Genomic DNA, 14,413 nt, shown 5'->3' on the forward strand with positions numbered 1-14,413 from the left:
CGAGGCCCTCTAATTGGCCCTGGGAGCATTTTCTTACTTGAGACATTTCAGTCCTGCATTACCAAGACTGATACTGTGGTACCAAAGGAATTCATTGTCTTGTCGCAGCTACAAACAACATTTGCCAGCCGCCAGTACAGGACTTGGGGACTCGGTCTACAAGATTTGTAAAAATGCCATGATCCCAGTACCAAGTGCAGCAACTCAATGGGACACCCCTCTGCCCCTCAAATAGGATAAAAAAGTGAAGATTTTTTTTTACTTGGATGGCGTGTACTGCGGTACCAAACAGCTGGTACAGTGATACCAAAATTGTTAAAAAACAATTATACCCGGTCTGCAGGGCAACAAAGAAGGATAGATGGGAGGGTCAGTCTCATCACAATGGACCAGGAAGAGAGGGGAGGGGGCAAGACACACACATGGACAAATAGGGGTGACGTAGCTGGGGTTGTAACAGAGGACACCGCCAGCACAATGGACTAGGAAGGGAGGGTCTTGTGCAAGGAGATTGAAGGGAGGGTTTCGTGCAGGGAGATCAAAGGGAGTCGGGCACGGAAAGAGGGATGGGAGGAACAGTAACAAAGGACTGCAGCTGCACAGGGGCAATGGCAGTACCACATACCATGGAGGGAGGTGAATGGGGTGCACATTGAGAATCAGGTGGCAGGAGTAGGGAGGAGGAGCAGCAGCTGAGGGGAGTGGCAGAACAACAGACCAGGGATGAAGGGAGCAGGGGCACACAAGGATAACATGGGAGGTAGGGAGGGTGGCAGAGACAGAAATGAAGGGCAGGTAGAGGGAGAAGTGGTAGCCCAACAGATTAGAGAGGAGAGGCTAGGGGCATGCACACCGAGAATGGATGGCAGAGGAGAGAGGGGGCAGGGGCAGTAACCTGACCTGGGAGGGCAGGTGGAAGGAGCTGTAACAGCACAATGGACCATGAAAAGCAGGCAGGAGGGGGCAGGGGCACACAGGATGAGAACAGAGGGCAGATGGAAGGGGGGAGTTGTGCACGGTCATGGTCATGGGCAGTAAGCTGACCACAGAGGGCAGGTGGCAAGCAGCTGGGACACGTAGGGAATGGAAAAACTAAGTTTAAAGAGATGTTATAGTTAGTTATATTTATTTGATCTTCCCATATATGAAAATAACCCAGAAATCCATTGAAAAAAACAAAGGTTAATGTGGTGTTATAGTAAGGTACAGTAACAAGAGCTTACTTTATGTTAAAACAAATCCTATAAACACACTGAAAAAACAAAGGTTAAAGTAACATTATAATTAGGTATGGAAATGAGTTAAAAACTAACGTTTAAAAAACAAACAAAAAACACTAACATTTGCCATAATTCAGTGTGCTAGCTACTTGCGCTCTTGTGATGCACTGCTTATGACCTCACATATTTCACCAACCATGACATGTGAAATGACATAATTGATGAGAACACTGATGACATCAACCAAATGAATGTGACAGTTTGCTATACTCTTTTCATAGTAGAAGGTTTTCATCGAGAGTAGTAAATATATAACTGAAGTGGTCCAAGAACTTGTGCTAAAGTAAGACATTGTTCGCAAACTTTGGAGTCCTCAAACAGGCTGAAATCCTAAAAGCCACTCTAAATTACTGGGTAAAGAACTCTACTACTACCACCTGCGAGACATACCTCGCTATTATATGTAACAGAGGGTCAGTCTACAAATTCCGAGAAGCAAATTGGGCATTGCTTTCTACATCAGATGCTAGCATGCAAAAAGCAATACATTTTGGTGCCACTGTTCACATCCCACTAATACAGGTGAGAAGGTTCATTGTCATGCTAGCATGAGTTACATTTAGAAGTGTTCACATTCAACTGGAATGTGGCATATTTTCCTAATTTATGCATGATGGGGTAAAGGAAGGGGTTGAGGAGGACATTCCCTGGCAGCCATCGGAAATATGATTGCTGCTGGAAAATATAATTTTTAAACAATGCTTTAAAGCATAACAATGGGAATCAAATGGTTATGTTGCAAGCTCTTCATCGCGTAGCCGATTTATTACATTTAAACCTGCATGTAAAAATAATATCATAGGAAAATCATGCTTAGACTGTATCTTCAAGGCATAGCATGGATCTAATAATGCAATCTGCCTTTAACGGTTAAGGACTTTTATAACTGTGTGTGATGAAACCATTTATTTACTGACCGTGTGGCTTTCTTGATGCCTTCATAAGCAAACCATAATTCCCCATCTTCGTTCAGATGTTCCAAATGTTCGGGAGATAATCTAGATATTTAAGCAAAAAAAAGTTGATATAAAAACGCATTTGCTTTACAGAAACACAGGCCTTAATACAAAGCCATAACTTGCTCCGCCCGTAACACCAATTTACAAAAAGTCCTAAAACCAAGGAAAGGGGAAAACGAGAGCAAGTGCGTGGATGGCGCAAACTATGGAACGTGTTGTCCATAACTGGTGAATTTTGTGTTAGTGCCAGAACCACAACACTTACTTTAAAGTGTGTGTTGGTGTGGAAATATACAATGTAAGATTTAGCTGGCGACCGGTTATATTTATGTGTGTAGTGTCGTCAGTAATCATTTTCCTGTCTAATGCAGCAGTTGACCTTTAACATCTGACTTTTTATGCATGCAACAAATGGGCATCACCGACCTGCTCCCCATGGTGGAGACTTTACAGCAGTAGCTGCAAAAGCTGTTCACACCTTAACATATCTGTTATGAATGCCTTGCTTTTTGGGCATTGTTTAAGTCTCTTTTTTCTGAATTACGGTTCCTAAACAAACAAGACCATCCATTCACACTGGAGAACATCACAGGTGGCCAGGAGTAGCTTAATTGCCATAGCAGATGACCTCAAAAAGTTAATTAGCACACTCCCCTCCCCATCTTTAGCAACATCCATGCAGCACCATCTTGCAACTTCCCAGTATAACCCAATAGGTAAAAATGCTGAGACAGTAGAAGTAGCATAGATTTAACAACGACCCTCCCTCACCACAAGTCAATAATTGCAATAACACATGCTTGTTAATACAGTATTTTTGCTGAAAAGAAAGTTCCATAAATCACAATTTCTTTACTGAAGAATAGGAGTGAGTGTGTAATCCTCAGGACAGCATGGTCCAAAGCAAGAAAGCAGGACAAGGCTTACTGACTAGGTATTTTTTCTAACTAGATTTGGCCAATTCGGCTCTAGATAATTGATGACTCCAGTGGTCTGGTCAGGCCAGTAAGAAGAATATCCCTGCTTTAGTCAGGGTCATTTGCAAGTATGGCCTTGAAAATAAAAGCCAAGGATTTAAATTTAAGGTGTTTTAAAATTGCCAGCCTGTGGACCTTTCTGGGTGTGGGACTAATGTGGAAAATGTTCTTTTGCTTTCGCTTGTCAGACAACAGTATGAGAAGTGGCTTCTGTTGGGTTGTGTAGGGAGCCTGAGAGGTGGGTGAGGTCATTGATGCATCAATTCGACACAGGAGAAAGACTACTATGGTTGGGCCAAGGAAGTGTGTTAGAAAGGGTGATTCTGTTGTTCCTACTTTTACCCTTCCAATGCTCGTATCTAAAACGCCATTTAAACTATAGGTAAACTGGAGGGTGGCTGAGATTTATAGTCCTCCCCAGAGGCATTATGTAGCCTGAAGAAGAGTACACATTACAGCATGACTTTACCTGTTTTTTACATCCTTAACTTCAAAGCTTCCAAGAATTTGTTGTGTAAATTCTGACATCTTATCTGATGGAAAAAGTAAACAAAGTCATGTAAGTGACATACTTATCTCTATGTTTAATGTAACACTCTGATAACCCAGATAAAATACCTTTGTACAAAGCATGTTTGTTAGAAATGCTGCAAAAAACTACACACGAATACATATAAACAAAATACAAATATATATATATATATATATATATATATATATACATATATATTTATATATATATCTTAATCAGTAATGCACTACTAATTACACCACATATTACATCGCTCATGACATGATCTAAGACATCACTGAGACCATCACTGCAACATTTGAAACATTTGAAACAAAATCATTGATGACAATAATGTGCATGGTGGGGAGACGAGATACAGTTACTTGAAATAACTATAACTGGTGAGCTTCAGTGTTTTTTTAAATGATAATGTTTTAACTGGCCTCTTCACCTAACTATAACGTCCCTTTAACCTTTGCTGTTATAAGTGATTTTAAAAAAATTATATATATATATATACATTACCTACTGGCGGTCGCCAGTAGGTATATATAGTTAGGATTTTTTCTCTATGGGATTTTTGAAAATTCTATGTCTAATAACTTTGGCGTTTGTGGACGGAATTGGCTGAAATGTTCAGGAAAATGGAACATTTTGTTTCTGAGCAGCCCCTGAAAATTTGGGGGGGGGTCGTCAAGGGGGGGCAGAGAAAAAAGGGGGGTCCCAAAACGTGTTTTTGCCATGCAATTTTCCATAGGGCGGTTGGCCTCACTTTTAGCTCGAACGGCTGAATGGATTTCCACGAAACTTGGCAAAATTGTAGATATTGTTTGCCCGATGTGCCTTTGCTAGGTCTCAAGATATGTGGTCCTGTGAATTTTGAGTAAATTAGGTTTAAAAAAAGATATATATCTAGAGCCGCGCCCGGTACGCGTACCGGGGAGCGCTCCAGGCGCGCCACGCGACTTGCGCACGGCAAGCTGATTGGTTCTCGGGTGTCTGTAAACATTCGAAACAGTCCGCAGCTGCCGCCATCTTGTGTCTCGGTAGGATTGAGACACAAGAGGTGGCAAGAATCAAAGGGGGGAAATGAGCAAAAGGGGGCAGGGTACACCCCCCTGACCCCCTACTTTTGATGTGGGGGCCATAAAAGGCTCCCGCGGGTGAAAAAAACCCAAAAAAAAAAAAACGATTTTCGCGGGGGGGAGCGCCCTGTACGCGCACCGGGGAGCGTACGGGGGAGCGTACCATGGAGATAAAAAATGACAGACTTTTTAAAAAAAAAAAAAAGCTTCTTTTTATAAATTGGAGGTAGTTCTGAAAAGAACTTTTTTTTTGATTTTGTTGTTTTATATATATTTTTTTGTTTTTGTTGTTTTATATTTTTTTTAGACTTTTTAAAACAATTTTATATTTTTTTGGGATTTTTGTCAAGGGAAAAACAAAAACAAGGATTCCAAAACTGCTCAACAGGAGCAAAAAAAATTGAAAATTTAGGGACTGGAAGAGCAGCGGTGTTGCTGTTTCTTTAGGGCAATGAGTTCAACACTCTGCTCCCCATAGCAGAGCAGTTCGTCACACTCCGTGCACAAAAATTTGATGCCTGCAAACACCGGCTGAATGTTAGGGACCATTCTTCCACGGGGTGGTCCCGAAGGTGTTGCTCCACCAGTGGAGGTGCTGCCGCCATCTGTGGGTACATTCCGTGCCAGCTCTCTGACACTCTCCCTGGCAAAGTTGTTAGGGTGTCTTCTTTTCACATGCCTGATCAAATTAGCATTTCCAAAACTATATTTTTTCAGAGGATTGCCTCTGGATAAACTACTCCCACATATTTTGCAGGTTACTTTGGGAGCGTTGACTTTTTTCTGTCCTTCAGGGATGTCGTAAAATTTCCAGATGAAATGGTTTTTTTTCTTTTGCTGAGGAGGGTCCTCATCTAAAAATCCATCTGAATCACTGCTGGATGACTCTCTTGCAGCCATTGCTGGAGATCAGAAAAGTAGGAGATAAACAGAGTAGACAGAACAGCTCTTGCTCTCTCCAAGTACAAAGCAATAGTGAGAGAAATGGGTGGGTTTCACACAATTTGGAAAAAAAAAGTTCTGAACCAATGAAAAGTGTTATTTTAAAGTCACATGGTTTGACGCGCTTACGCTACGCGCCCCGGGGCGCGTCCCGGGCGTGTATCGTAAGCGCATCGGGGCGCTTACGTTGCGCGATCGTATGCGCTTCCGGGTGCGCTTACGCGTGCGTCATAAGACGCATCTCGCGGCTACGCGATACGTGTCTTATGACGCAAGGCGTGGCGGCTACGCGATACGTCACGATGTTGTTTTCGTTCGCGGCAATAGCGCATCCGGGACGCGCATCAGTACGCGCCCTGGGGCGCGCCGCAAGATTGCGCTTACCCGTGCGTTCACCTGTCCGCGCCCCGGGAGCGCACCAAAAATAATATAAAAAAAAATACAAAATTATAAAATATAGAATTCGATTTAAAATATATTATTTTTATAAAGATTTGCTATTAAAAAACCTATGAAATTCACTGAAAAAACCATAGGTTATAGACCATATATAGTTAGGAATTAGCATTTACAAAACCTTATTTTACTCACACAAAACCATTGAAATTCCATATATAGTTAGTTGCACTAACTATATATCGCGCACCCGCAATCCACTGCTGATGATGTCACATATTACATCATTCACTCACTTATACAGTCAGTCATGCACCTACTAAATACATCATCCAGACACTTATACATCCACTCATTCTTCAATATATAAGACATATTTTAACTTTACAGAAACATACAGTCACTGGATGTTGTCATCAGTGATGTCATCAGTGATGTCATTTGAGATGTCATCAGTGATGTCATCAGTGATGTCACTGACCATGTCATGAATGATGTAATATGTGACATCATCAGCAGTGGATTGCGGGTGCACGATATATAGTTAGTGCAACTAACTATATATGGAATTTCAATGGTTTTGTGTAAGTAAAATAAGGTTTTGTAAATGCTAATTCCTAACTATATATGGTCTATAACCTATGGTTTTTTCAGTGAATTTTCAAGGTTTTGTAAATGCTAATTCCTAACTATATATGGTCTATAACCTATGGTTTTTTCAGTGAATATATATATATATAAGTATAACAAGCATGGATTTAATGCAACCGTAAACTTCTGGGGCTCATATGAGAGCTTGTTATTCAGCACATATCAAGGCAGCATCTATATAGGACTTAAACAAGGACTTCAACTACCATAAAGCAATGAGATAATCTCTCGGCCCATTGGGGAACACGTTGATGCCAAATGTTGGTGATTGGAGGACTCTTATGCTACCTACTGACTTTAAGCCTATGAGAAAGATATATTATCGAAACGCGTCAGGCGATGTCAGATGATTTTAATTTTCAGTAAGCATGTTGCCTATACCAAATAAAGTGTGTGGGGTAAAGCTACTTGCACTCGAGTGAGGCTCACTTTATGGATACCTCCCCAACGAGCCGAATGTTTGAGCGGCCGTCCGTCCGCTGAGTCGCACCACCCTGAGTGTACAGGGGGCCACGGAGCGCGTCAGATGCGAGTTCCTAATGTGGAGTGCTAGCATGGATTTAAGGCAACTGGGCCTCATATGAGAGCTTGTTATTCAGCACATATCGAGGCAGCATCCATATAGGACTTAAACAAGGACTCAAACTACCATAAGGCAACGTGATAATCTCTCAACCCATTGAAGCACACAACCCCAAATAATGGTGATTGGCGGACTCTTATGCTACCTACTGACTTTAAGCCTATGAGGAAGATATATATATATGATGAGAAGACATACAAAGATGGTATCCGCAGGTACGATGACTTGGTGAACAAATGGTATAAAAAATCAATGCTGGGAAGTGAAGAGAATCTATATTTATGTAGTAATAATCCAACAATACCGACTTTCTATCACTTACCCAAGCTACATAAAAATGCCACCGAACCGCCGGAAGGCCAATTGTCTCTTCAATCAATGGATTAACTGAGAGTATGTCCAGGTTTATAGACAGTTTTCTATTCCCCTGGTTACCCAGTTGAAATCACATGTAAAAGACACCAAAGATTTTCTGGAGAAAATTGAAGAAATTGCATGGGACCCCACATACCTAATAATGGTATTGGACATAACGAGCCTTTACACGAACATTAGGCACGAACTGGGATTAGTTGCCATAGAGCATTTTTTGAACAAACGGCCCGCTAGGTCTGCACTACATAACTGCATGTTGCTTGAATTCATCGAATTCTGTCTGACAAGCAACATTTTCCTGTTTAATGAGCAACTCTATGCACAAATATCTGGGACCGCGATGGGCACCTGCTTCTCCCCCAGCTACGCGAACTTGTTCGTGGGCTGGTGGGAGGAGCGGGTGCCCATGGCGCTCCAGATCGAGGGGCATGAGGCAGGAAGGGTGGTGAGGTGGTACCGGTACATTGATGACCTCTTCATTGTGTGGCAGGGCCCGATGGAGATGGCTCATCGATATATCGAGGTCCTGAACGATAGCAGCTGCAACCTGCACTTCTCGGGGACAGTTAGCCCGGTGGGAGCGGACTATCTGGACCTGAGGGTGTATGTGGAGCAAGGAAGGCTACACACCTCACTATACCGCAAACATACGGCAGGGAATTCCATCCTGAGAGCGGACAGCAATCAACCCAGCAGGTTGATACAAAGTATCCCCTATGGGGAACTCCTGAGGCTTAAAAGAAACAGTAGCAACGAGGAGGACTTTTAAAGTGCAGCTCAGGGCTGCGTAGAGAGATTTTGTAAAAGAGGATATGATCCTATCTCCTTTGCAAAGACACTAACAAAGGTTAGGAAGATCAAAAGAGTCGATCTACTCAAACAGAAATCCCAAGACAACCAATCTAGCAAGGAAGGTAAATTTCGGATGATAACACCATACACCACCGAATCCTTTAAACTTAAAAGAACATTGCAAAAAAAACTGGCACATCTTAAAAACTGACCCAGTACTAAAGGACGATATTCCTTCCAAACCTTTAGTAACGTTTCGAAAGGCAAGATCTTTAAAAGACTCACTAGTGAGGAGCCATTTCGAAAAAGCTACTCCCAAGACAGGCAAAATAGCAGAGATGTTTTTTTTACCCCTGTGGCAAATGCAAAGCCTGTGCAGGTAGTAAAAGGGTTCGAACATATGGGGTTCCAGGAGCAGGCATCTCCAAACCTATTCAAAAGTTCATGACATGCAGCACTAACTATGCTGTATACTGCCTTGTCTGTCCGTGCGGCCTAAGATATATTGGGAGCACAATCCATCAGTTAAAAGTTAGAGTCCTGGAACACCTTAGGGCGATCGACAAGGCAGACCCCTCCTACCCCGTCGCAAGACATTTCGATCAGACACACAAAAGAGACAGGAGTAAATTGCAATATTTCGTCCTCGATTGTGTGCCGGAAAGTGTGAGGGGAGGTGACAGGCTAAAAAAACTGAGACGCCTAGAATCCAGGTATATCATAGATTTGATGACGAAGGTACCGCTAGGATTGAACAGTGAGGAAGAGCTGGCTGTTCATTTGGGAAAATAAGTAGAGATGATATGAAGATGAAGATTGAACTATATGGAACCTTTACTGCTTTGTTTAAGCCTCATGATCTTTAGGAGTAACATTGCTTTGACTCCTAGAAAGTACTATTATTGTCGTCTCCTTTCCTTTCTTTGTTTTCCTTTCTTTTCTTTCCTTTTTCTTTTCCGTCCTTTTCTTTTCTCTTACTTTTTCAAACAATTCTTTCTAATTTGACCCAATATGAAGAGTGTCACAGACTTTGATAAAGTGGAATGAGCTATGTAAGAGGACTGATTTTGGATTGAGAATTGGAAATGGAAAGTAAGATGAATATGCAAACAAAACTCATACTGTATGATGAATAATCCCATTAAGCTGATTTAATTGATTGTATAGAAGAAAGGGGTGGTATTGTGAATTTGGCGCCTATTTGCTAGCTGAAGTATGAAATGGGCCAATCCATGGCTTTATGGACTGTTGCCAATTGGAGAAGGCGGCACAGTTTCTGTGCCTCTCTATTCTCCCCGTAAAGTTAACAATGCGGGGAGCAATGCCGATACACGGCGATATTTGTTTAAATCTCCAACTGCATCTAAACTGAGCGCTGGCGTGCAAAAATGAGGGGTGTATGTACCCATAATACTGATTTAACGATGTATTTGCATGTTTAAAGATGGCGCGTTTTTACTTGCAATGTGAATAGTCCATCAACAGTGTTTAGTAAAACCTGTGACTGCATTAATACCCAGGCTTACCTGCAGAGCGTTACTAACACTGACGAAGGCTTGATGCTGAAACGCGTCTGTTGGTTTTGATAAACAAAATAAAATGATGGTGTGAGCATCGATCCTTGATTTACGAGTGCGGTTCTTCTAAAGTGGAATTTTGGAAGCTGAGCGCTGTGCTTCTGCGGGCACCCATTACCGCACGCCACACCCACCCGTGAGCGCCCTGACTCTCCAGTGGGACAGGGAGCATCGATATATATATATATATATATATATATATATATATATATATATATATATATATATATATATATATATACCACAAGGATGAACAATACTTTTTTAACCAAGAAACAAGTGCACTCACAGGTAATTAATCATAGAAGAACTTTACTGTGCAAGCCTCCAAGCACTGACAGCCGCTTTCGGCACGTTGCCTTTTTCAATGTCCGTTTGGTTACTGTCGGTAAAAAAAAGTAATTTCATTGAATTCACCGACAGTGAAGATGGTCGCAAATTGCATCTCCCAAAAGTGCACAGGGATTTAAGAAATACACTGGGAAGGCCATTGTATCTTCTTTGAACAGCCTCCTGGAGAATACTTCTATCTACATTGATTCCTGCCTGGCACCTTAGGTGAGGGACCTTAGCTCATATGTTAGAGAAACACAAGATTTCTTCAGATTGATTGAGGGAATCATATGAGAGGATGACATGTTACTAATCACTTTGGACATCGCCAGTCTCTACACCTGTATTGAGCATGAGCAAGACATTGCTGCAGTCAAAGAGATCCTTGAAGTACCAGAAACACAATATGATGCTGTTAGCAATGATCAGATTCTGTCAGGAAAATAATATTTTATATTCTCCAGCCAGTTTTACAGGCAACAGCGAGGGACAGCGATGGGCACGTGCTTCGGCCCCAGCTATGCAAACGTGTTAGTGGGCTGGTGGGAGAAGCACGTGGCCTGGGCAGAGGGACCCAAAAACTGGGTTGAAAATGTGGCCCTATGGTCCCGGTATATAGATGATGTCTTCCTCGTGTGGAGAGGCAGCTGCTCCTCTCCTGAGAAATATATATCTTTTTCAACCAGAATAACCTTCTTCTGGTCTTCTCTGAGCACATTAGTGACACTACTGTCTGTTATCTGGAATTAGAGGTCTAGGTTGATGGGAACAAACTTCTAATGAGGTTGTAAAGGAAGCCCACGGCAGGGAATTCCGTTTTGCACATAGGAAGTTATCACCCAAGAAGTTTAATCAGGAACATTCCTTATGGGGAGTTCCTGTGCATAAAATGGAATAGTACCAATGAGCTTGAATATCGTAATATGCAAAATTATGCCGTGGAACGATTCAAGATGAGGGGATACACGAGCAATACACTCAAAGAGGCACAACGAAGGACAGACAGTGTGTACAGATCGGAATTGTTCAATGCCAAAATCACCACTGTCTCATGAAAAGTAAGTAACCACCTAGTACATAGTCGCAATGGTCTACTCCTTCTAACATTACAAGGGTAGAACAAGTGAAGGTTTTTTTTCTTTGCATGAAATGTAAGGCTTGTAAAGTAACCAAATACAGCGGTGTGGGACAGGGCCCCCTGAAAACCAGGAACATTAATATGCTACTCAACTACCATTCAGACTTCACAGTTTACTGCCTTGAATACTCACGTCCGAAACGGCACATAGGGAGTACTAGCCGCACCCTAGAGCACAAGCGGGCTGTTACTAAGAATGGCCCCACTTATCCAGTGGCTCGCCACGTTGAAATCACACATAATAGCAACCGTGATCGCTTGAAGTTTTTCTGTCTGAACCAGGTACCCAAAGTTGAATGAAGAAGTGATAGGGTCAGAAAACTGCGTGTTCTGGCACCGAAATACATCACCGATCTCCAGACAAAGGCCCTGATGTATCTAAACAATGAAGAGGTATTGTGGGTACACCTAGAATAAGATCATGAATTAGGGAATAGGCTCCAGGACTGTTAAATTGACTAGTGCATCCACCATGGAGGCCCATGATGATCGCACAGCTCTCTATTTATATTGATTGTTATCTGTATTTTCCAGTGCAGGCTGATCCATGTCTGAGATATGTATTCATTATTAAACCAAGACCAACCGTACTGGACTTTGCAACTCTATAATTAGGAATGTACATATGTTTGTCCGCTGCAAACTCCAATTTCATCGCCCAATCAGCGCACTATGTTAGACATTTGGTGTGGATACATGAACTTCATTGTCACTCCAATTCAGACAAGAGGATTATTCCTCTTATTTAATAAGGAAAGACATGGATATCGAGATTAGGTAATGAATTCATAACCTGCTGTCAAATTACCCAACCTTTATAAGTTGAACTAGCAGCCCGTCCCGACGTTGTCCGGGGTGTGCGCGTGTTTTATAAGTTGTCCTTGCAAGTTGTGTCTTGCGCTTCACCACTGCAAAAAGTGTGTTGTAATTGAGCTTAGATTGTAAATTTTGAAAGTAACTGTTATTGAGTGTGTTTGTGAATGCACTGCAAGTCCTGTGTGCTTTAAAAGTATATTTTGTGCAGCGTGAGTTTCTGTGTGCCTGTTTGAGTGATTGTGCGTTGTCCCTGTAAGTTTCTCCTTCTTTTTTTAAATTTTATTTTCCTCAATATGTGTGTTTGTCAGGCATGTGAGGTTTGTAAATAGAGATTTGTCTTCAGCGTGACTGTGTGTTTCTGTGTGCCTGTTTTAGTGCTTGTGCGTTGCCCCTATAACTTTGTCCTTCTGTGTGTTTGAAAGGAGCGTTTTTTTTTTGCTGCGTGGTTGATGTTTGAAAAGTAAATGTTTCCCTTGGTGAATGTTATCTTGTGGTTAGCAATTCTGCCGTGTTCGTCCTACTGTAGCAGCCTCGGTGTAGCAGGATGAAGGATTCCTTATCTGTTTGTGTCCGCGTTTGTTTATGTAAGCATTGAAAGCTCCGTTAATTATTCCGCCGATTAGTGTACAGACATCCCGCTATTGCCGCCCGTTTTGTAAGCATTGAAAGGTCCGTTAAGTATTCCGCCGATTATTGTACAGACTTCCCGCTATTTCTGGCCGTCTGTGTACGTTAAGGCCTGCAATAAGGACGCGTCGGCATTCCTTATCTGTAACTCTGCGCGTGTTGACGCAGGCAAATCAGTACGTGTCCAATTAGGCGATTCTTCTAGTTATCCGGCCCCATGTGAATGTGAAAGGATTGACAGGGTTGGTAAAAGTTTTTTCTGACATTTCCGCCTACATTCCTTACGCGTAGAATGAATGACGGCCACGCCATGCCCACCAACACGCCCACTTGTTTCTGAAAGTTGTGGGCGAACTTGCGTTTGTACTTCGACCTGTTTAATTATTTTCATGATGTGATGATGTGTTTACTTTGTAATTGGCAGCACTTTGTTTAACGTGCGGGGCTTCCGCCCACTGTAGTGGAGGTCGATGAGAGAGCACATGCCACGCCCCCCAATGACGCAGACGCCACACCCACCAAGATGCCCACTTGTTTATGAAACTTGTTGGCAAACTTGCATTTGTATTTCGACCTGTTTAATTACTTTCATGATGCGATGGTGTGTTTAGTTTGTAATTGGCAGCACTGTGTTTAATGTGCGGCGCTTCCGCCCACTGTATTTGAGGTCGATGAGTGAGCACACGCCACGCCCCCCAATGACGCCCACGACACACCCACCAAGACGGCCACTGTCGTTTAGAATGCCCAGGAGGGACTACTTTACCCCCTATGTTGTTTTACGTTTGTAATGTATATGGTACCCAGAAGTATAGCCTATGTCCATCTGCATTCACTCCCCTTTTCAATGGTGTATTGGGTGTTATTATTGGTGCTGTACTTCCAGAGTTTACCCGCCTCAAAGGTTCACAGTTCTCTCTTTATAATAGTAGTATAGATAGTGAGAATCTTACTCCACTTAATGAATTGGCATCAAACGCTGATTGAATGTATAACCAATACTGAATTTGTTTAAGTGTTGTTTTACCTATTTTAAGATGGTCACCACTGTGACTTAATGATTATGATGCAATTTGCGACCATCTTCACTGTCGATGAATTCACTGAATTTACTTTTTAAAATGGCAACCCCAACAGTAACCAAACTGACACTGAAAAAGGCGACATGCCGAAATGCGTCTGTCATTGCTTGGAGGCTTGCACAGTAAAGTTTTTCTATGATGAATTACCGGTGAGTGCACTCGTTTCTTGACTGAAAAAATATTGTTCATGCTAGTGGTTCCCTGTGCTGTGGCTCACCACTGCTGGAGAAATGCACCCGGGACGTGAGATGCTGGGGTGGTGACTACGAAAGTTTGGAATATATAT

General features: G+C 42.3%; 1 protein-coding gene across 1 annotated transcript in view; it reads right to left on the minus strand.

Moving 5' to 3' along the window:
• Positions 1-14,413, minus strand: part of MYO5C (myosin VC) — a 1,267,761-nt gene that overhangs the window by 366,735 nt on the left and 886,613 nt on the right. The window contains exons 27-28 of the mRNA XM_078684841.1: positions 3,686-3,749; positions 2,198-2,278 (exon numbers count right to left, since the gene is read on the minus strand). Of these exons, the coding sequence (XP_078540967.1) occupies positions 2,198-2,278; positions 3,686-3,749 (145 nt within the window). The remainder of the gene's footprint in view (positions 1-2,197; positions 2,279-3,685; positions 3,750-14,413) is intronic.

The sequence above is a fragment of the Lissotriton helveticus genome, chromosome 3_2 (assembly GCF_964261635.1).
Source record: "Lissotriton helveticus chromosome 3_2, aLisHel1.1, whole genome shotgun sequence".
Taxonomy (NCBI): Eukaryota; Metazoa; Chordata; class Amphibia; order Caudata; family Salamandridae; genus Lissotriton; species Lissotriton helveticus.